Source organism: Papaver somniferum, chromosome 7 (genome assembly GCF_003573695.1).
Source record: "Papaver somniferum cultivar HN1 chromosome 7, ASM357369v1, whole genome shotgun sequence".
Taxonomy (NCBI): Eukaryota; Viridiplantae; Streptophyta; class Magnoliopsida; order Ranunculales; family Papaveraceae; genus Papaver; species Papaver somniferum.
In genome coordinates, this window is record NC_039364.1 from 21,747,940 (window position 1) to 21,770,008 (window position 22,069).

The 22,069-nt window shown below is 35.4% G+C and overlaps 1 protein-coding gene across 1 annotated transcript; it reads right to left on the minus strand.

Moving 5' to 3' along the window:
- Positions 1-1,428: 1,428 nt before the first annotated feature.
- Positions 1,429-10,099, minus strand: LOC113296665 (cyclin-dependent kinase F-3-like). The gene is made up of 18 exons (XM_026544970.1): positions 9,877-10,099; positions 8,617-9,011; positions 8,439-8,517; positions 7,902-7,970; positions 7,635-7,724; positions 6,131-6,269; positions 5,930-6,032; positions 5,743-5,795; positions 4,462-4,528; positions 3,902-4,010; positions 3,722-3,787; positions 3,557-3,625; positions 3,419-3,467; positions 3,185-3,286; positions 2,576-2,616; positions 2,438-2,483; positions 2,191-2,275; positions 1,429-1,845 (listed from the first exon to the last, which is right to left on the minus strand). Exons 2-18 carry the CDS (start codon positions 8,622-8,624, stop codon positions 1,710-1,712), a joined length of 1,311 nt encoding a protein of 436 aa, XP_026400755.1. The 5' UTR covers positions 8,625-9,011; positions 9,877-10,099; the 3' UTR covers positions 1,429-1,709.
- Positions 10,100-22,069: the final 11,970 nt, after the last annotated feature.

Consider the following 22,069-nt stretch of genomic DNA (forward strand, 5'->3'; position numbering starts at 1 on the left):
TATATTGAAAGTTCTTATGAAAAGGTATATCATGCATATTAAAATGACTAGATAACATTGTTCAACAGTTGCTTTATGGCCAGCTTGTTCTCAGTAAAGGACCATCATTCAGTTTGGATGATGATCTAGCAGTAACTACCAGGATGTGTAACTGCTAGTTACACATCCTGGGATATAAATTTTATGTTATATATATTGCAAGTTCTTATAAATACAGCTATAACAAGCTTGGTAATACCCAAATTCCACCTTCGTAAATCTAATCAGATCGACGAAATCAATCAGTTCAGCTACAAAGTGAGATACCGATCAATATAGCTTCAATTTTTACATGTTTAATATTTTATTGATTCATACATCCTAATCTAAGTATACAAAAACAAAGAAATTACAGCCACTCAAACCTCGATAAGATCACAGACAAGCAAAACAAACTAAACATCTAGGAATTGACATCAACTTTACATACAAACCCCAATCAAGTGCATCATGAAATTAACAGTAAAACAAATCATTATTCACCTCCAATGACATGCAACTAAGTCCACTAAAACCAGATCAGAAATTATTTCAAATCCAAACAAAATCAAACCAAATCTAGAACTTCAAGCTCAAAATTCAACCTCAAAACACCTAGATCAACCACCAAACTACCAAACAAATCTACAAAAAATCAGTAGTGAGATTCTTACGCTTTCCACCACCAAAGACATGATTAACAAGTTTCTTCGTTCCCAAGAGGCGATTAATAGCAGAATGAACACCTTTTGCTGATGAAGATTTAGGTACTGACTGATGTTTAACTTCCCTTTCATTATCAGAATCAGATGAAGACGATGATGATGAATCATGTGAATGAATCTTCTCTGATATCTTCTCCATCAACGATGAATGATTTTTACAAAATCTCCATTGAATCAAATCAATTCGCAAGGTGGAAAATGAATCTCAGAAAACCCTAGAAATGGTTTCTCCACAGACGAGAGAGAGGCAAGAGAGAGAAAGAAAATTTAGAAATGAAAATATCTACTGATTTTATTCTTGTTTAAATAGAAAAGGGTAAAGTTGTCATAGCGAAAAAAACATTTTCATTATGAAGCCCTAAAAATGAAAATATTGGGCCTGGAAATATCAAATATGAAAGTATGGAGTTGATAGTGGAGGATCCATTTTGTGGGGCTTCTAAATATTGAACCCATATAGTAGGGTGGTTCTAGTATTTTTCACTTAACAAAACCGACCAGATTCAGAACAAGAGAGAATTACACCCCTCAAGTAGGACTGGTATCCCCCTTTATGAAATGGTATCAGCCTCCCAGAAATACAGACTCCCAGTAAACAATATTGTATATTTGACTCCCAAGTCCAAAGGTGCCTATCTAGCTTACAGTAAATAACTATCATTACATCCTAATTAGTAATTACTCCTTGCCAAAAAAAAAAGGACAACTACTTTATTCAAAATAATCTGACAGATGGTATTGCAGCAATACACATACCCAAGAGGCTCAATATTAGTTTTGAACTCTTTTACTGGGAAAAATATGAATTTTCCTTGAGAAGATACCAGCAGGGAATAGAGGTATAACAAAAAGGCAGGACCATGATCACTAAACAGCGATTCACAGGTAATCTCAATACTTAGACTGCTCTTTTTGAAAGTATATAGTAGATTTGTTGTAATGTATAACTATACAAGTATCAGCAAATTACTGAAAGAAACGAGCTTCGCACGGCGAGGAGAAAGCCATCAGTTGTCTGTCAAGCATGTTACTATGTTGCAGAGATGATATGTCGAATCCACCTCCAGATTGAGGAAACCCAATTGTGGGATATGAAACTTGACTGCAAGAGTGAAAGAATGAGCACACAAAGTTGGCCAAAATACAGTATATCAAGAAATGTACAGTTGAAACGTACATGCATAGTACTTAGCTAAGGGCCATAAACGTACATGTTCTTAGTTTAGTTGTTCATGCACATCTCACTGGACAGTTGGTATAGGTGTTTTTGGCAGGTCAACTGGGTCTTAACAGTTTTACCCCAAGAATGGATTTTAAGGTTCATAAATACTGAGAAAAGGGGGTACTTGACAAGTGCTCTTGATTTAACTTCGAAGCTGAAAGAACGAATACTGAAGGAGAAACAAACACAGATAAGGAAAAGCAGGGAGTTTTTGGTAATTCATACCTGTTCACCATATATGAAGAAGGGAAAGAAGAGCCAAGTGACAAATCATTTCTATTTTCATTGGAAGAATGCAGAGGCCACCACCCTGAAAAAGAAATTTGAGTCGCTTGAACATACTGCCTCTAAATTCAATTATTCTCATGACATCAAGTTTGGCATAGAATATATCCATACTTCTTATGAAAGAGCAACCTAATCTAAATTACCATAGTCGTTAATGTAGCAGGGATAAAGCATGTAATCTTACCTGAATGGTCTGAGGGATTATGAAAACCAGAGGAGAACACTAGATTCTGCATTGAAAAAATGACAACTCAGAATGTGGTACTTTTTCAACTAACTACCACAAAACTAGATATGTTTTCTGCACTTATCCACAACATACCTCTTCTCTTGCATCTAGGGATGAGACCTGATGGACCATATCTGCAGATGGAGCAAAGTAATGTGAGTGATTGCAAGTGGTTACAGGCAATACCATTGGTTAAAGATCCAAATTGATCGCAGAATTCTGCTAACAGCTCAGTAAAAATGTACGTATAACAAATGGGCAGCAATTGAAGTTTCCAGAAAACAAGGGTGTCAGTTTAGAAATGCGCGTATCCCAACAACCAGCACAAAAGATACCACAATGTCTGCATCTGATAAACTAGAAGAAGTTGCTGAGGCTCGACTATTCGTACACAAAAAAGGGATTGGAAACTCAACAAAAAAGGTCCACATCATTGACAGAGATTGCCCCCATTACAGAAAATGTGTTATAGGCTTTAGTTCAGAGAAAAAAAATCATTTTCACCTCTTTCTGGAAAGTGAAAACTGATCATCTGACTAACTAAGTAGAGCAGGCTGACGGTTACACGGACAATCAAGGTTTATTTGCTCGTAACTAACACCAGAAAGCCCAGAGGATTTATTTGCTCATAACTTACACCAGAAACCCCAGAGGATTCCTGGCAGCACAACTAAGAAATAACACAATACGGAAATATTTTACCTAAGTTTGAAACACTGGGCTTTACTGCCAATGTCAAGCCAAGAAAGCAGTCATCTGGTTCAGTACCAAAGTCCCATAGACTCAACTCAAGCTTTGGTCCTCCTGAAGCGTTGAAAACAAAAGAAAGGAATGATTTAGATGAAAAATAAGAAGAAAAATAAATGAAAATATGAGATATGTCTGATCTAAACTGAACCATAAGCAGTATTTGAATTAATGCACTAAGAAACTAACTTGTGTGCCTGGGAGGATCCAATAGTGGACGAGGAACCAAAATTCCAACCTATTCAAATGTAAAAAAGTCAGTAAAGCGACTAATATTAATTAAAAAAGGAAAAGAAAGGATATGAAACAAAATGGAGAAAACATTACATTGAAAAAGGGATGTTGTAGTGCCTGTTCCGCAGTAGGTCTCTTAAGAGAGTCCCAAGAGCACAATTGCTACAATAAAATACACCACACAAGTTCATTTTCTACAATAACTATTCAAATTAGAATATAGCACTTATATAGCACAATACTACAATCATCACCTACCCTGATTAAATCTAATGCTTCAGAGCTAGCATTTGGAATAATAATTGAGAGATTAGCAGGAGCAATCTACACAAGAGGGTAAATAGCAATCGATCAGAAACTAATGAGTAATGCCCTAAACATTATGGATCCAGAAAAGAACAAAGAAAAAGGAGAAAAGATAAACAGAATGGAAAGCACCTCGGGAAAGCTAATATTATTCAACCGTGAAAGGTTCATTCCTTCACGCAACATACCCCAGTCAGGAGTACCGAAAACACTGCATATCTTGTAAATTTGATCTGTTTCACTGTTCAAAAGAAGCTAGTCATCAGGGTTGGAAATACAACTGTTCCTAAATGCTTGACCAAGTCCGGAAGAGAGTATAGTCGATCATAATTTCTTAACAAGGAATGGTGAATTTTCCAAATCTAAGTCTAGAGATAAAAGCAAAAAATTGTTTTGATTTTCCATTAGGCCACTTTATTCTTAACAACTAAGTGTATATTTATGAATTTCACTGACAATGGATGACATGGTAGTGACCATATTTCTTGACTAGCAAAGTAATGCTCTTAAAATCCTTTTTAGCTATGACCATCCAAAGAAAGTTGTGCAAATGACAACTTATCCATGCCACTTCAAAGAAAGCTGTGCAAATGTTCACTATCATGCATGTATATAGAAAGATTCAATTATTCAATGACACGTTGACATTATCCTGTTAGGGAATGGACTTGTTTTAAGATGCTCAAATTTACCTTTCCCCTGGGAAAATGGGGTTCATTGTGAAAAGCTCAGCCAAAATTGCGCCAATCGCCCACATATCTGAAGAAATTTGACCAAGTAATTCATTTATAAGGCAAAATTAAATTAATCAATTAACAACTGCTGACTTTGAACAATGAATACACATACAAATGGTTAGAGCCTGGAGTTTAGCTAATACCATGTAGAACTAGACTATTAATACTCATCATCTCCGAACTGTTATCAAGTACTCAACGCTTTACCCTTCTCTCACAAATTAGACATTTTATAAGTATCATGTCTATGCAACCTTGACTTTGGATGATTACAAAGTTAAAAACGACAGATCACAAATCACATGGTGATTTCTAATGAGCACAGAAAAATGGAAAATCAAATACATCGGCGAGGGAACAATGAAAGGCCCAAATAGACTTAAAACCAAGTTATTAGAGAAAGAGGCCAAGGTGTATGTGTTGCTTAACTTTCAGACCGAAAAGATGGGTGTGATACGTGGAGGGGGGAATGATAGCATATTGTTTTGGCAGAAAAGGAAAAGAAAACATATGGATGTCCCTTCTCCCTTCTTTAAAGAAACTGTCTGAAGTGAACTGAAAATGTGCAAAACTTTACTAGCAACAATGGGACCATCTCTCTCAAGGACAAACAACGAAGTGAAATCAGTTCGACGAGCATGCACTTTTCTGTTTGGGCTGGACGAGACTCTACAATCACAGACCATAATCTAAATTGTTTTGCTCATGGCACACTGCAATCATGAAAATTTAGCTTGGAGAGTATATATTGTTTTCCTTGAAGATAATGACTCACCTGTGTCCTAGAGGATATATATATATATATTTTGTGGAGGTTGAACTTTCAACCAAAACAAAAAAGATGGTTCCCTTAAAGCCAAACATAAGTGAATGCGCCCTTGTACCTTGTCTCCATGTGGAACATGACGGCTCCTATTTTTCTGTTTGGTTTTAAGGACACATCTTTTTAGTTTTAGTTTCAATGACAGGTATACTGCTTCTAGGACACAGGTATACATGAGTTATACAATGATCAATACTCTTAAGCCTTTGAAGTCTATGTTGCTAATCTGTCCTTCAACCCACAGGAAGAAAGCGCACGTCCTTCAAGCACATTTTAGTAATTGTCCTTCGACCATTTCCTTCTATTAGAATGACTTCCAGATGTAAGAACAATGAAAGGTGACATTTGGGTCTAACAAAACAATTTCAGAAAAAAATACCTAATTAACAGGTAATTTTAAAATATATCATTACCAATTGCAGGAGTGTATGATGAAGACTGCAACAAGACTTCCGGTGCTCGGTACCTTGACAAAAAGTGCAGACAATTATAACACAATGTTGGAAAACTACACATTACATATAGATATTGTAACTGTTTGAATATAGAATTGACGGCCGAAGAAGAACTACTACAATGATACAAAAGATAGAGGCTCACCAGCGTGTTGACACATAGTCGGTATAAGGAGGCCCTGATGTTACTTCTCTAGACAATCCAAAGTCAGCAATTTTTATGATGTCATTTGTCACCAGCAAATTCTCTAGAAGGCACAACGATATTTTCCATTAATAATGTTGTTTACAGCAAGCAAAAGCCAAACAAAGGAAAGATAGTACAGAGATAGCAGCATGTTAATACCAGGTTTGAGATCCCGATGAAAATATCCATTTTTATGCATATGGGAGAGTCCTTGCAACACCTGAGACATAAGATTACGAATCTCTGCCTCAGAGAAAGGACTTTGACGTGCTCTTGTTATCTGGTATAAATTATATTCCTGCAACATATTCAAAATGATGCAAAAAACAAACGTTTGTCAAAGATCGCTAAAAAATAGAATTATATTGATGTATCATTAGGAATGCAACGGACAATATCATGCTTTAAAACTATAAAAAATATTGCGATGCTAATCAATAGGTGATCGTCTCAAGGATAATATTTAAAAATTTAGCCACTTGAAATAAGGCTCAAATACCACGCCTTGTAGTCCAACTCTGAGCTTCTCGAGTCCCAAAATATACATAATTAATGGACATTGAATGTACATAACAGTGGCCTTGGTATCACAGCCAAGACAGCCACAATTATGGAATTAATTTGATGTCAGGTCTGCATGAGTTTGACAATAGTTTAGAAGAGGCTATAAGCCTCTAACTATTGAGCACCTTTGCCTCTAACTATTGAGCACCTTAACCAAATCCAATTTGGAACCACTGCAAATTACATCAATGACTGTAACTTGAGCACCCACGATTTGAGAAAACGTAACTTTTGAAAAACAAATTGATGTTGGTCTTTTGTCGGTATGGGAATGTGGAACCATTCATAATTTGACATGTAACATTCAAGTAATACTAACTCAAAACATGCTTTCCCTAGATTTGTTCGAAGGAATCAAAATGTAGAAAATTGGGCAAAAATGAACCATTGCAAACATTGTTTGATATATTTTACTAAATGGTAAACGCATATGACACGTGTCAAATCATGATTGGACCCACCAGCCCACATTGGACAACTATCCTTATCGGTGATACAAATAACAGTTTTTGCAATTTAGAAATGTTAATGAGGTTCAGAGATAGTTTCAAACTACTTCAGACTTGTATTTATCAATTGTAGAGTGGGCTAGGTCCCACATGCTGCCGATACCATTGACAACTACTTTTATGTTATCTGTCCCACTAATTTCATCAATCACATAGTGAAACGTCACAACAGACACAGGGCAAGGAGACATGGCCTCTTGCAGACGTCCCCCTTGCTACAAAAGCATGACAACACAGGGACTAAAGTGGCCTTGGCAAAGGTAAAAGTTTTATATCCTTTGAGGTAGGGCGTATAGGCCTCCGTTACCACTAAAAGATACCTTGTTAAAGTGTCAAACAAAATTGTTTTCCGGAAACGGGAAACCCGATGACACTCATATTTCCGGAACCAACGGGGCATACTGCCATTCCAATGTATGAGTAGCATAAACTATTGGAATAAAAGCAACCCATCATAATAAGTAGGAATTATGCTCCAGTCACAAACATAAAAATAAATTTAGTAGAATCATATCTAGCATAAATATAGGACTGTAAGTGCGCTACGTTATTGTTAAGGACTTATATTAGTAGAGAACTCTAATGCTCACCATGTACTCAAAGATGAAGAAAAGCTCATTGTTTTCTTGAACAATCTCCTTCAGCTTGACAATATTAGGGTGATTTAACTTACGCAGGGACTGCAAAATAAAATTCAAATCCAGGCTTAGAACTTAGAAGTCAAGCTCAAAAAGCAATTAGCATGTTAACAATGATCTTCTGCACTATATTAATGAGAAACAACAAGGTGATATCAATCATTTTCAAGATAACAAAAAACAAAAGGTGATGCATATAAAAGAAGACCCTGAACATACCTTTACTTCACGTAGATTCATACATTCCTCCCAAAAGTAAAATTTTCTCTTCATTTTCTTGATCGCAACCTATCATTATTGACGAACAAAATTTTCTGGTTATTACAGATCAGAAAACCAGTTTTCTAATTCTAAAGGTACAAATGAGACCGCAGGAAAAGAGGAACGAAGGCAAGGGCAACGCATTGCAATATCCTTTAAATTGAGGTATTTGTCTAGGGAACTAGACAACAGGAAAAAGTATCATATTCCAACTCCAAATCCAAGACTGCTTTTTATTCATATGAAGTGAGCACTAACAACACGTCCAAATTTGAAAAAAAAAACACATAAAAGTGAATTCAACTGAGAAGTACAAAACCAATTTCTTCTATTTAATTAATCCAGAGGAGAGATTATCGATACATTCTTATTTCTACTCTGTTTAACCCTGTGAGGCCTAATGTTCACGGATTACAGTCCTACATCAAACTCATCGGAGAAAAGAACTTCCTAAACCATAAAGCGAGTTCTTAAAGCAGGAAATGCTTCACTTACAATCTCATTTGTTTCAAAGTTTAGTGCTTTATATACACTTCCACATGTTCCATCACCAAGCTCTTGCAAAATTTTATATCTGAAACCATGTGCAACAAAACAACAGTCACTACAGAGAGTTTAAGTAGAACATGATGGTAATAATAATAATATGAGAAACTCAATAAAAATAACTCACCTCTCCATTATTCTAACAATTGTCCTCGTTACAAGATTGTGTTTGTATCAATGAACTTCTAACAACCTCCAGATGGGAGCCTTTATACTGGCAATGTAACGCCTATCACTTGCTTGTACGCAGAGTATACTGTTAATATGAAGAATAAAGTGGGAAGTCCACGTTTCATAGTAAGAGTGATTAAGCGTCACAGAGACGCTGCTCGACATGCTTCAGCAGCCTCTATAAGCTGCAACCAACTAATATCATCTACAACGAGTTATTGGAATCTGTAATAACTCTACAAGAGCTCCTATAAGCAAGATGTTCAGCTTAGTCCGAAGAAAATCCCAAACGTAACAGGTGTCTTCTCGACTCATCTTGGGTCCCAGCTATCAAAAACTGGGTTTACTGACCTGTAAGTATAATAAATACATAAAGGACAGTGAGTGAAAGTTTTAACTTACTTAAACTACCAAATCAGAATATAGAACTACAGAAAAATCACCCACTCGGAGCGAATAAAATAAAAGGTCACGAACAAAATAACTTTATGGATTTTCTTGTAGCATAGAGAACATTAAAAGTTAAAAACACTGCATAGTGAGTTAGATTTACAAAAACATCGTGTATAAATACGAAAGCAACCCAAAATAGGAATCTAAAACACTAAATAAGAAGAAACATCCGTTCAATTTCGAAACACCGTCAATAGTTCCAAATAGTAACTCTAATTTCGATATAATTCGCTTATGCAGTGGTTTATCCTCTTGACCATCAACTTCTTAGAATCATACAAACCAAGAAAACATGTTTTACCAGTAAGTACCACCATCATATGCTTAATATCAGATTTAATCGTGAAGAAACCAAGTCATGAATCAGATTCTAGAATACTGCTAGAAATCAAAAGATAATATCCTCTACAAATTAGCCCTAAATATTAAAAAAAAAAGAATCACAATAATCAAAACATTCTTTTCAACAACAAGAATCGAATTACTCAATAACTTAAAAACTTATCCATACAATCTTTCTACAGTATCATCATATAAACAGTGATCAAAATTCTAAGAAAAAAATAATAATAATAATTTTACAGATTTAACCCTCAAGAAACATATCAACAATTGGAGCTGCTGCATTAGAGCAGTAATGCTACAAACTTAACTAAAACATAATAATAACAGCTACAATTGAACCCTGAAAAACTAAGTCGAATCAATTAAAAAAACAGAATAAAATCAAAAAAAAATTGGGGATGAACAGAAGGGAACTCACAAATCAATTGGATAAAACATGATCAGATCAATTTTTTTCAATGAAATTGGTATCTGTGATTGAGAATGCTGAATGAATAGTAAACAGATATCTGATTGAAATTTGTTGAACGAATTAGTTTGATCAACAAGAATGATGATGAATGAGATTTTCGTTGTAGACAATGAGAGCGGATTTTTGGAGGAGAGAGACCGAAGAAAAAAAATTGATTTAATAAATAAAAAATTAGTATTAAATTACATAAGAACGAACGTTGAGGTGGTGTACAAGGGAAGGCAAGGTGTGGTGGTCCCTTTACGAGAAAATGTGTTATAGGTATGCCCTCCTGATGTACTTTAACTACAGAAACTACCCTTTTGTTCAGGAACCATCATCACGGACTATTTTGTCTCATTATCAATTCCATTCTTATCTGATTATTCTCGTCTGGACAAGGGCTGGTCTAAATGTGTGCTCGGGCCTATGAGCTAGTATGGGCCACCTTGTTACAGCTGGGACAATAGGGGCTGGTTTAAGTTTCGGATAAGACGCGGCACAATCTAGATGGTGGAGAAGGATAGAATCTAGCATTAGGATTGGTAGCGGGTGAAGAGAGGCAGTGGCGAATCCACAGTGGGGCCACTGGGGTCATCGGCCACCGGTAAGTTTTTTGAAAAAAAAAGAACGCTATGTAATTTTCTTTCGAAATAACTTTGTGACCCCGCATATTTCTGAAACTAACTTCGGTCTTTTCCACATATCCAATTCCACGAACTAACAAATTGCCGTGAAACTAGGGATTATTAGTAGATACAATCACTATTTTCCGGAAAACAAAATGACTTGCTTAGGTTTAAAGTTCATATCAACGGCTTAAGACTAATACGTTCCAAATATGAACAAATAAGTCTATCCGACCTAGTGTTAATCTTGGTGGGAATTCATTTGCGAACTTAAATTCGATCACTTGAAGCTCTGATGCTGGAATGAAGCTGGCAAAACTGTTATTAACTTATTATCATTGCCGGATCAATCGAAATACTCCACCTATTCAAGTGTTGTTTAGCTTCTTTTTCCTTCATCTTTTTATAGTATTGTTTCCGGTTGGTCATTGGTCATTGGTAATCAGATTTGATTTAATTTATTCTCTTCTACCCTATATAGCACCGTAATTTTTTGTATTTGCTTCTCAATTGTATTCTTATGTAACTCATTTGTTTGTAAGGTTGTAGCGAGGTTTAATAAAGCTTGTCGTATTTAATTTAGTTCTTTTTAAATCACGTATGACATTTTCCTAATCACATTTCTGGTAATGATCTTCGATAATATATTGTGCCTCCGCTGAACTTTTTGTCTAGATTCGCCACTGAAGAGAGGAATGATCAAAGGTCTGAATTGATTGTTCCGGATTTGGTCCTTGTTAGTTGTCCCAACTTTAGCCCAATACGGCGCCATCTCACTAGGTATATGCAGTGTGTACATTTTTTCGAGACCGGATGGGTACTCCCAATTTTGGTATTCAGACGGGACGATAAATCTCGGTCTAAATCATCGCGATTTAACAGAATTTTGGAGTAATTCGATCTACCTAAATCAGTATACACATAATTTCATGTGCAAAATCTTAAAAGAAATGTTCGACAAGCACTCCGAAATTTCACCGGGATAAAGTTATTCGGATTTATCGATCCCGACGGAGGCGAGACTGAATTAGGGGGGCATGAAGCAAGATTTATTTGATTATAATATATATCATTGTGTATCAGTTTTGTAAAATATCGGTCATTATCATGTTGTGTTAGTCGGTAATGTTTTGATATTGATTACTTTTCTCATTATTTACTTTGTTTTTACCCTAAAAGCGTGTATATGGATACGGGATACATAACATAGATGTATAAGACATGGATACGACAAGACACAAACATGAAATGCATACATAGTGAGACGCGAAAACTTCTCATAACATTTGGGAACATGCACGAAAGGCGACAACTTCCCAAAAAAATTAAGTCTTAAGCACACTATTAAAACAATGATGCTTTTTGCTAAAATTCGTATCTTATGAATGTCAATTCTTGATTATAGTGTTGCCAAATGAAAATTTTACAAAATTAATTATATATATTTTGATATAAAAAGTTGTTTTTGCATGTTTTCTTTACAGACTATTCTAAGAGCAAGGATATGAGATTGAGTGTTCTAACACTTTATCTCATTCAAAACCAACGAGTGTTTGAATGAAGGAGGGTGTATCCCACTATGAGATAGGGTTGAGAACACACTGACGACTTAAGATCAGCCGCATAAACATAATTTTCAACTTGAGAAAGTGAATATCAGTTGCTCAAGTGTGTTTTTTTATATAAAAAAAATTACTAAGCGGCAAAAACAAATTCAGCAACAAAATCTCGTGGAACTCATTCTTTGTTAGAGCACTGCTCGGTTGAACCCACCAAGCATTAGTATGACAAGTTTGGTCGTCAAATTTTATCTCCAAAACTCGAAACTGCTTGATTAGATTACTAGATTCAACTTCGTTAGGTTAGATTAGGAATATTAAAAATGCTGAGACAAACTCGTGTTACACTGAAGAACCTGAAGACGTGTCGACTTCAACGTACACCTCATCCTTCTATTCTCGGTTAGTAATACAGACTTGACTTATTTTCATTTCTATATACGTTACTTTTAAGTCGTTTATATTGAAAACATAACATATGAAATTATATTTATATAATATATCTCTAGTATCGGTGACTTGATCATTAGATTATGATCAAAGTGTCAAGGAAGTATATATTAGTTATTTCATACAACTTTTATATACTGGATTACGAAGTATAACGTTTATCTCTTGAAATTCGTAATTACGATATAACGCTATTTGGTAATTCGTTACTAGTTTGGTGTGTTGATTTCATGCCTAGAAAACTATGTTAATTACATGAGTTTAAGGAAGTAGACTTGCAAAACTTGTTTTGTAGTTGAAAGAAACCAAAGGATCTATTATGGGACCGATCCCTTAAACAAGGATCTCTACTAAGATCGGTCTCAGGGATCTATAGCAGGACTGATCCCTTACTTGGATATCTACTGTAGGACCGATCCCTAATAGGTTAACCCGTCATAAAATGTATCTCTGATTTGTGTATTATTTTAGGGTTTGGGTAGATATCAGATATGTTTTGGTTAACACGGAAAGTCCATTAATGTCGACATATTTTGAACACGTACTAAACTCGTATTACTTAATGTTCGATTATTTTTCTTCATACTCAAGGTGACATCCCAAACCGAAATATTTCATAATATTTATATATCTTTAATTTCCCAGTAATTAAAGCATATCTCTGGATAATATATTAGTAAAGTATATTTGTATGCTAGATAATATTGAGTTGACATCCATGAGAAATTTCAATACATTAGTTGGACAATAGTTGGAATTTAGTGAAAAATCGAATTTGGTATTTATTGCATATCTTTTTGTATTTTCGGTTTTGGAAATTCCTTGGTATCCTAACTACCTTTATCATTGTAAATAGTGAAGTTTGTTCTTCTTACAAATTTCTCCGATAACACAAGAACTTCGTGTTTAGCGTAAGGAAATCCCACCTGGTATTCTCATAATATTCTCTTGAAGAGGAAAGTAATCTAATTAGGTGAAATCTTATGTGCGCTTCATTTATTAAAGACTTTTATGTGATCAAAAAGATTCTAGCAGTACCATTGGTGGGAAGTTAAATTGTATTGTTATTTTAGTTTTCGATTATTGATTTAATTGACAAACCGTAAAGTTGAATCTTGATTACACCTAGCTTGTTTATTCCGTGATCTTTGTCTTCTGATATAAGGTCGCTCGAACTGTTAGAGCACTGCTCGATTGAACTCGCAAGCGTTGCTATCTCAAGCTTGTTTTCAAGTTTAGTTGCCAAAACTATAAGTCTTGATTTCTAGTCTGCTTATAGTTATATTTCGGATTAGGGTAGACTTTGTAGTTGAGCATCATACTTCACGACGTTCATAGATTGAAGACGAAGAACTACTAAGGGGAGCTTGTGGAACTTCATCAACAGAAGGTATGTGGAGACTTAAACTCATCTATCACTCAGAATTCTATCTCTATTCTATATCCTATTGAGAAAAAAGTCGTATAGATATATAAACTTTATATTATACACATTTGATATTTCGAGCTGAGTTTAACTCGCTTATATATTTCTGGAAATATGCGTACATAAGCTTTCGCTTTAACCAAGTTTATCTTTATTCTTGACGAAAGTCAAAAGATGAACATGTGAAAATCGTCTGGTAACATCTTACATGATTTGTGTTAGACAGTCATTTGATGTAGAATCGGAATGTTTCGTATTGATCTATTGATCATTTGAAAATTGCTTTGAAGCTAATAGTTTGGGTGAGACAGCTATTCTCGTCTTCGAAGAATGTTTTAATCATTAAGATGGAGTTTAGAATGATTAACCATTGATTAGACATAGCACGGTATGGGTACTTGTATGCTAACTGTTGCAAGTTATTCAAAGTCCGGAAACCATAGTATGCATACTCGTATGCGTACTGGTTTGATAGTTGAAGTCCAGGAACCATAGTATGCATACATGTATGCGTACCGGCTGAGAAGTTCAAATCAGGGAATTCAACTGAGGTCGGTCACGTACGACAGTATGCGTACCCGTTTGCATACTGGCGAACCCAGACCAAGTCCGAAACTCTAAGTATGCGTACCCGTTTGCATACTTGAGTGGGTTAAGTTCTAAAATCGGTTTGTTCATGAACAAATACATTTGTATATTAAGGAATGCAATCTCTTGCAAACCGTGGCTATAATGTTCATGAATTGATTCAAGTGAATCAAAATCGATTTTGCTTCAACTGTGTCTTGTATACTTCTTTGATAAATATAAATAATTGAACAACTCCATAACTAGTTTTTTTTGAGTCAGTTGAACTAGTTGTGATCAAGATGAACAAGGTTGATATGAAAGTGTTCATATAGCTAACTTCGGTTAACTATTGTTGAGCCAACTATGTGCACACGTTTGGGTACGGTTACTCATATATAAATGAAGTCACATTGCATTTGTGTATAACAAGTTAAGTGCGATCTAACGGTTGAAAGATATTAGCTTGACTCTAATCAGGTTTTCATCTAACGGTTAATATTGAATGCTTTGTTGCCAAGGTAGCATTGATTACAAACCTTGATTTGAAGAATGTATAAGGGAGAACTCTAGCAACTGGGAAACCTAATCCCCACAACTCTTGTGTGATACTAGTTGCGACTAGAGTCGATTCCCCTTTAACCTAGGTTTTTCCTAAAACCATTATAGGTCAACGACTTAAAAACATTATTGGGATTCTGAAGCCAGACCCAACTATTTTCTCTGTAGTTGTGTGTTTTGTTCTTACTTTGTTCTATCGTGTTGAGTACTATCGTCTCTAAGATTTGCTTGAGATTTAATCTTCGATAAGTTAGATAAAATGTAATCATAAACATATTCTTCTCACCGTTTGTGATTCCACCATATCTTGTTTCGCTTCCATACGATTAATATTATTGTGAGGTGATTGATATTACTAGGCTGTTCTTCGGGAATTTAAGTCTGGTGTATCAATTGGTTCATGTTCACCTTGAATTATCAAAAGACGGAACAAAAACTCGTAGGTATTTCTGTAGAAGACAGATTTATCTATTCAATAGACTTTTCTGTGTGAGACAGATTTGTTTATCAAGTCTTCGAATTTGGGTCGTCGCAACTCTTAGTTGTGGGTGAGATCAACTAAGGGAATCAAGTGCGCAGAATCTGGCGTGGTTCATGAGGAGTAAGGAACACGAATGTACCTTAATCAATGTGAGATTGATTATGGGCTCAACTATATTCCAGTCTGAAGTTAACTTGTAGTAGGCTAGAGTATGTAGCTGCTTAATACAGTGAGGTATTCAAATCTGGACTAGGTCCCGGGGTTTTTCTGCATTTGCGGTTTCCTCGTTAACAAAATTTCTGGTGTCTGTGTTATTTTTTTTCCGCATTATGTTTTTATATAATTGAAATATCACAGGTTGTGCGTAGTTCAATCAATTAGATAATCCAACCTTTGGTTGTTGATATAAATTGATTGACGATTGGATAATGGTCTTTGTTACCATCCAAGTTATTTCTCATATTAATCCGGCTCACAGATTTCTATCTGTCCGATTGCAAATTGATTTGAGAAACTGAGATATAACTCTTGGATGTATTTTCCTTGATTGAGTCTGACTCTCTGGTTGATTCTCTTGGAAATATATTGGAGTTAGTCCATACAAATTGCCTAAACGAAATATTGGTTGTGGTTGTTAGACCCCCGCTTTTTCAATTGGTATCAGAGAAGGCAAACACGTTTAAGACCTCATAAGTTTGTGTTTGTAGCAATATGACTCTATGGACAATTGTGTTACCTCAAACAATGCATCACCAGTTCAGAAATGTTTTGACTTGGTTCAAAGCTCTGTTTATCCTTAGAAATCTTCCTCATCCACTCCATGGTCGGAAACTTTGTATAATTGGGAAACACGCCTGGATGATCTTTCAGATGAAAGTGATTCAGATGATGGATACGATGTTAATGAGGAAGTATCTCAATATATCAAGCTTTTTGACCATCTCATAAAGAAAAAGAAGTCAACATCTTGTTTGGTTGAGTTTCTGACTCCTCTCTGTCTAGAAAACAAGAAAATGAGAAAGCTCTTTAAAGGTTATGATTGTGGATATAATCTCTTACAACCCCTTCTTAAAGACCGAGACGAAGATGTGCGTTCACAGAATTCTGAATGTGAAAATCTTCGTCGAAATCTCTTCAAGTAGAAAGAAGAACTTGCTGAATCTGAAGCAAGATATGACTCTCAACAAAGTTGTTTTAGTGACAGAGAAATCTTTTTTCTCGCTAAAGAAAAACAATTAGAGATTGACCTAAAAGATTCTCTTGATAAGGTCAAATCACTGGAGGAGAACTTAAAAAAGTTCAATGCTAGCTCGACGAAATTATCTACTATGCTGGGAGCATGTAAAAAATATCATGATACACGAGGTTTGAGCTATGAAGGAATAGACGCTCCAAGCCGTGGTATGATAAATTTTGTCCGCGCTAATGACAACCTCCAGCAAAAGAGTTCCACTGATGGCAAAAGTGAAACTTTACCTTCGACAACAGAAGTTTTAACAAACAAAGGTTGTCTCACTCCTAAAACTAGTCATATGAGAAAAGATAATAACTCTCCATACAGATGTTATTATTGCGGTAACAAAGATCATCTTGAGATGAGATGTCGTTTTCGCTTATGGAATGAAAAACTTCATAACATTCTTATCTGGATGTCTAAGGAAGTAATCAAACTGGTTTCTCATATTACTGGTCTAAATTTTCCAACTCTCAGACAAGAAAAGTTTTGTGATGAGCCAAGTCTTGCCTGTAAAGATAACACAAAGGCTTTCTACAATTGTCAAAAGAATTGTGTTATTCGGACAAATGACTGCCTTATTGATCCAATAAGCAAGAAAACTTCTTCAAACTTTTCTTCTGTGACTAAAGGAAGTGTTGGATCAAAAGTGTCAATCGTTCCTGAGTATATTCATATCAATAATAGTGTTTTCGAACTAAAGACCAGTATAAATAGACTCAAGCGCAACATTAAGAAGGCAAGGAAGGCAGCAACTTCAGGTATCTCTTGTTTTCCTCTTGTTAATTCTCTTTATACTAATCCTATTCAAGAAAGAAAAGGGGAAAATGTCAATACCCTTGATGAGCTATATGCTCATCAAATTACAACTTGACTGCTTACAAGTGAGCATCCTCTTTGAGACCATGTGAGGATGCTCATAATTCTCAAGAAGCTCCTCTTCTTGAAAAAGTGGTCTTTGTTGTATCTGTTTCTTGGTTTAGGAATAAAATGATCATCTTACTGTTGAGCCTTGCTCCGGTTAATTATTACATAATGTAATAAATTTGATCAATAACTCTTGAGAATATTCTCTTTGTTGCTTACCTTGAAAACCCTCGTTTTTCTTCCTAATGACAGTTGTTCTGTTGATTTCAACAATTACCTTGTGCTCACTTCTGATCTAAGTTGTTCTGTCATTAGAATATGTTTTTATCAAAATATATTTATAAAATAGGCTCCATAACTCCATTGACTTCTTGGTTTGAGTCTGGCTCATAACCACGGACGTTTGTGCACCCGACCCTTACCGAACGTAAACGAGTAACCCTAGGGTTTCCCTATGAATAACTCATATATATATATGTATCATGGTTTTCCTCTTCTCCCGATACATACACGTTCCATAAATTAAAGAGTTCTCTTGAATTTTTGTGGTGTGCACAATGGATGGATGCAAAAAGAAAGACAAAGTTGAAAAGGGCAAGGTTATCGAGTTTTACGAGGACCCTATTTTCATAAATTGCTATCATGCCGTTGATCATGAAACAAACTTCCAGTTCATATGTCATCTCAATTGGTGGGAAATCTTCTTCGAGATTTGGGACTCGTACGTGAACAAATTGAAATTGCAACAAAGAATCTTGAATTTCTGAAAAAACGAACTGAAGAAAGCAACTGATGAACTTTTTTGTGTTCGATCTATGGTTGATAATTATGTCTGAAGACTTTCGGTTGCGTTCTTATTAGGAGTTATATTTCTTAATGTCTAGGAAACTTCTTATGAGAATTTATTCTTGTGTTTTAAGAAGGATAACTAAGGTTTGAAATAGCTTATTTTGTGAGTACACATTGCTATTGCCAACGTTTTTCATCTTGAAATGTTTTTAGATTTATTTATTTAAATTCTAAAGTTTATTTAGAAGATAATTTTGCAGTGTTCGTTCTTATTGGTTTTTTATATTGCAAAAATTGTCATGGGATATGTGTGTTTGCGTCCATGAACTATGATTGTCCAATATATGTCAAAAGTTAAGCCTATTATGTCATTATGCAAATATTGATGGAAGATATGATGAACTTTTGATTGCAAAGATTAAGTCTATGATATCATTATGCAAATATTGATGGAAGATAGGATGAACTTTGAATATTCCACAATAATAATTTTTCCCTGGTTCACTTCCATGTGAAAGTACTGTATGGCTCTGTAAGTTCTCTTATGTTGAGCATTTCCGATTAAATTAATCATGGGTTATCTTGTGGTTAATTTAATTGAGTTTTCTGGATACAAATTCATGTTTCATGTCATTTGTTAATGTCCAAAGAAATCCTTCTTTTCTTGCAAAAGTGAGGTCGCTCTTGTTGTTCTTTCCGGAATGACACTTCATGGGAGAGAGTTTTTAATTGAACTTGTACTTAATTGCCAAATCTTTGTGGGGAGTGCGTCCGTGGAATATTGTAGGAGTTTTCTTGTATCTGTGGGGAGTGCGGCTGTGGAATGTTATAGAAGTTTTCTTGTATCTTTATAAATTCCTTGATTAATACACTAAGTTTTGACTATGTGAGATCATCGAAACAAAGTTGATATGTTCTCTTTTAGTCATGAAGTATCTCTATGATAATTTCATTATGATCTCACTAGTTTTCATACCTTTGCCAATTTATATTGACAAAAAGGGGGAGAATTAATGTGTATTTCACACTACAAATCCATATGGTTTACGGATCATTATGTAAGGGGGAGTGGTGATAGATGCATTTATGTGTCTAATATATCTCATTTGTATATATTGTTAGTGCCCATTTTTGTACTTATCATGGTGTTTTATTTATTTGTAGGTGTTTTTGGAAGAATAAGGTTTTGCGGCGAAATTGGCTAAAAATGTGGCTTTTGGAGCTCCGTACAGTGTACCGGAAGTACCCCAGAAGTATGCCGGAAGACACCCCAGAAAAATCGCTAAAGGAACCCAAGAAAATCGCTAAAGGCACCCATCATTTGGATAAGGGCACCCCTGGACACCCCAGCTGCTAAAGGCGTCCAACTTTTGGATTAAGGGAAATCATTTTCTTATCCAAATTTTCAAATTCAAAAATTGGCGGGAAAATGTATGCAGACGGTTACAAATTTTGGACTTCGAATTTGAGCAGCTTTGAGCGAGATTTAATCGCTGGAAACCATTGGGCTGGTCTTGAATGGAGTTAACAGGCCTTGTACGTCTGTTTTGATCGATGAATTTGGGCTAGAATAGCCGGACTTAGCTAAACAGAGAGGAAGAATATCTTTGCGAGAATATCGGGTCCTGTTGGAAGATTACATGCGTGATATTGGAGGAGAATATCTTCTCATGATTCTTTTCTATCTTGAGAATAATACGCAGTAAACATGGAGAGATTTTTGGATGAAGCATTGACGCGTAAAGAGAGTTTAACAGGGAAAGAAATACCAGACTTTACGTGAAGAATAAAAAAAAATATTGGGAGATAAAAGAGATTCTTGGTGAGGATTTGGTGGAGCTAGATGGTATAAAAGGAGTTTTTCGAGTCTCATATAGGGGGATCAAGAGTTTGGGGACGGTTTGGGACGCAGAGGAGCGAAGAAGAAGGATTAACATTAATTCCCACCTGCTCCTGCTATTAGAGGACCTTGAAGAACACGAAGAACAGACTGCACAGAGCAGTCTTATTTTCCGTAGCGTCAACAGCAGCAGCGGAGTGTCGTTACTTTACTGCAGTTCCCTGGTATCGTTTCTTTCTGGACGTATTATGTGGGTCACAGAACCACTGTTTTATAACTTTTGACTCTTTTGATCACACTTTGATCTTTGAATTAATATTTTGAGTGTATGATTAATATGAATAGCTAAACCCCAATACTGGGATGATGGAAGAAACCATTCTTTATGCATGAGTAATTTTTATTTAATTCTTTTATGACTATTTGCACTATTATGAATGGAATTATGATTTTTATTGATTATTTGTGATTTTGTCTGATGATGTATGCTTAATCCATGAGATTCTTGATGCATCATGCTTATGATTTACATATAATACTTTACAAAATCTATTTTTGGCAAAGTAAGAGTCAATATTTGTTATCAATATAAGCTTTAATTGTCTAGAATTAATAATTGAATTGTATGAGTATAAGAATTGGTGAAATCCTGAGTCCCAGTATCTCTTGATCCTGTGACAAATGTTTGTATATATTTTTATGTTTTTAAATCTTACAAGTCCGAGCAACGAACTCTTATTTACCGCATTAAAATTACTAGAAACAAAATGGTGCCGCCGATGCGGACTTGTATATAGATTTTTTTTTTTTTTTTTAGGTTTATATATTTTTTATTATTTGTTCCTTTTTACTTTGTCTTTTTTTTCTTTGATTTACAGGTTCGAAGTGGAGCACTAAGGACTTGGAGAGGAAAAATCTTAAAGCGAAAAGCGAAAAGAGAAGAAAAAAGGACAATTTTAGGATTTAATTTTTAATTTTTAATATTTATTTTTTTTAGAGTGTGTGAGGAAAACAGTAATTTTTTTTATTTATTTATTTTGGACTTTGGACTTTAAACAATTGGACTTTATTCTTTTTTTAACCCTACGAAAGGGTATTATTAAAAAAAAAATTATATAAACTGTGTGCAGGGAAGGACGACGATTACTATATCGTCTCGGCCCCTCGGGTTCGTACATGACATAGGAGTCGTGGCCCGAGTCGACTTCAACGGTTCATCCCCCGTCTGGTACGGGAGGTAAGTCCATCGAAACACTCGCGAATCTCCTGTAAGCGAGTTACTGTATTCCTTAAGGTGATTCATTGATTGAGGACGAATTTGGACTGTTTTTAAATTCCTAGTAAAGGGCAAGGCCTGTCCAATACAAGATAAGGATTCGGATTTCATCACCGCTCCCTTCTTGCCGGCCTTAGGAAAACGAAACCTAACGCGAACCCAAGCTTAAAAATTGACTAGAACGAGACCGATTGGGTAACGCGCTTATTAGGAATTTTTTTTGAAGGATATTGGTTACTTTCTTAAGCACACCTCGAAGTTCATAATGGTTTCTGTGAGTTGAATGCGTGACTGCGCCGCCTTGTGATAGCGGTGAGGCCTTGGGTATCAAAGCTCCACTGAGCTTCCCTCGCCTCAATTCAACTCACTTTGACTCGGATTGATTCCAGAGGGGTTTGCTTAAATTGTAACGAATTCCCTTTCGAAGGATTAGAAGCTGGTCTAGAAACAATCTAAGTGGAGCCATCATGCTTGTTGTTTG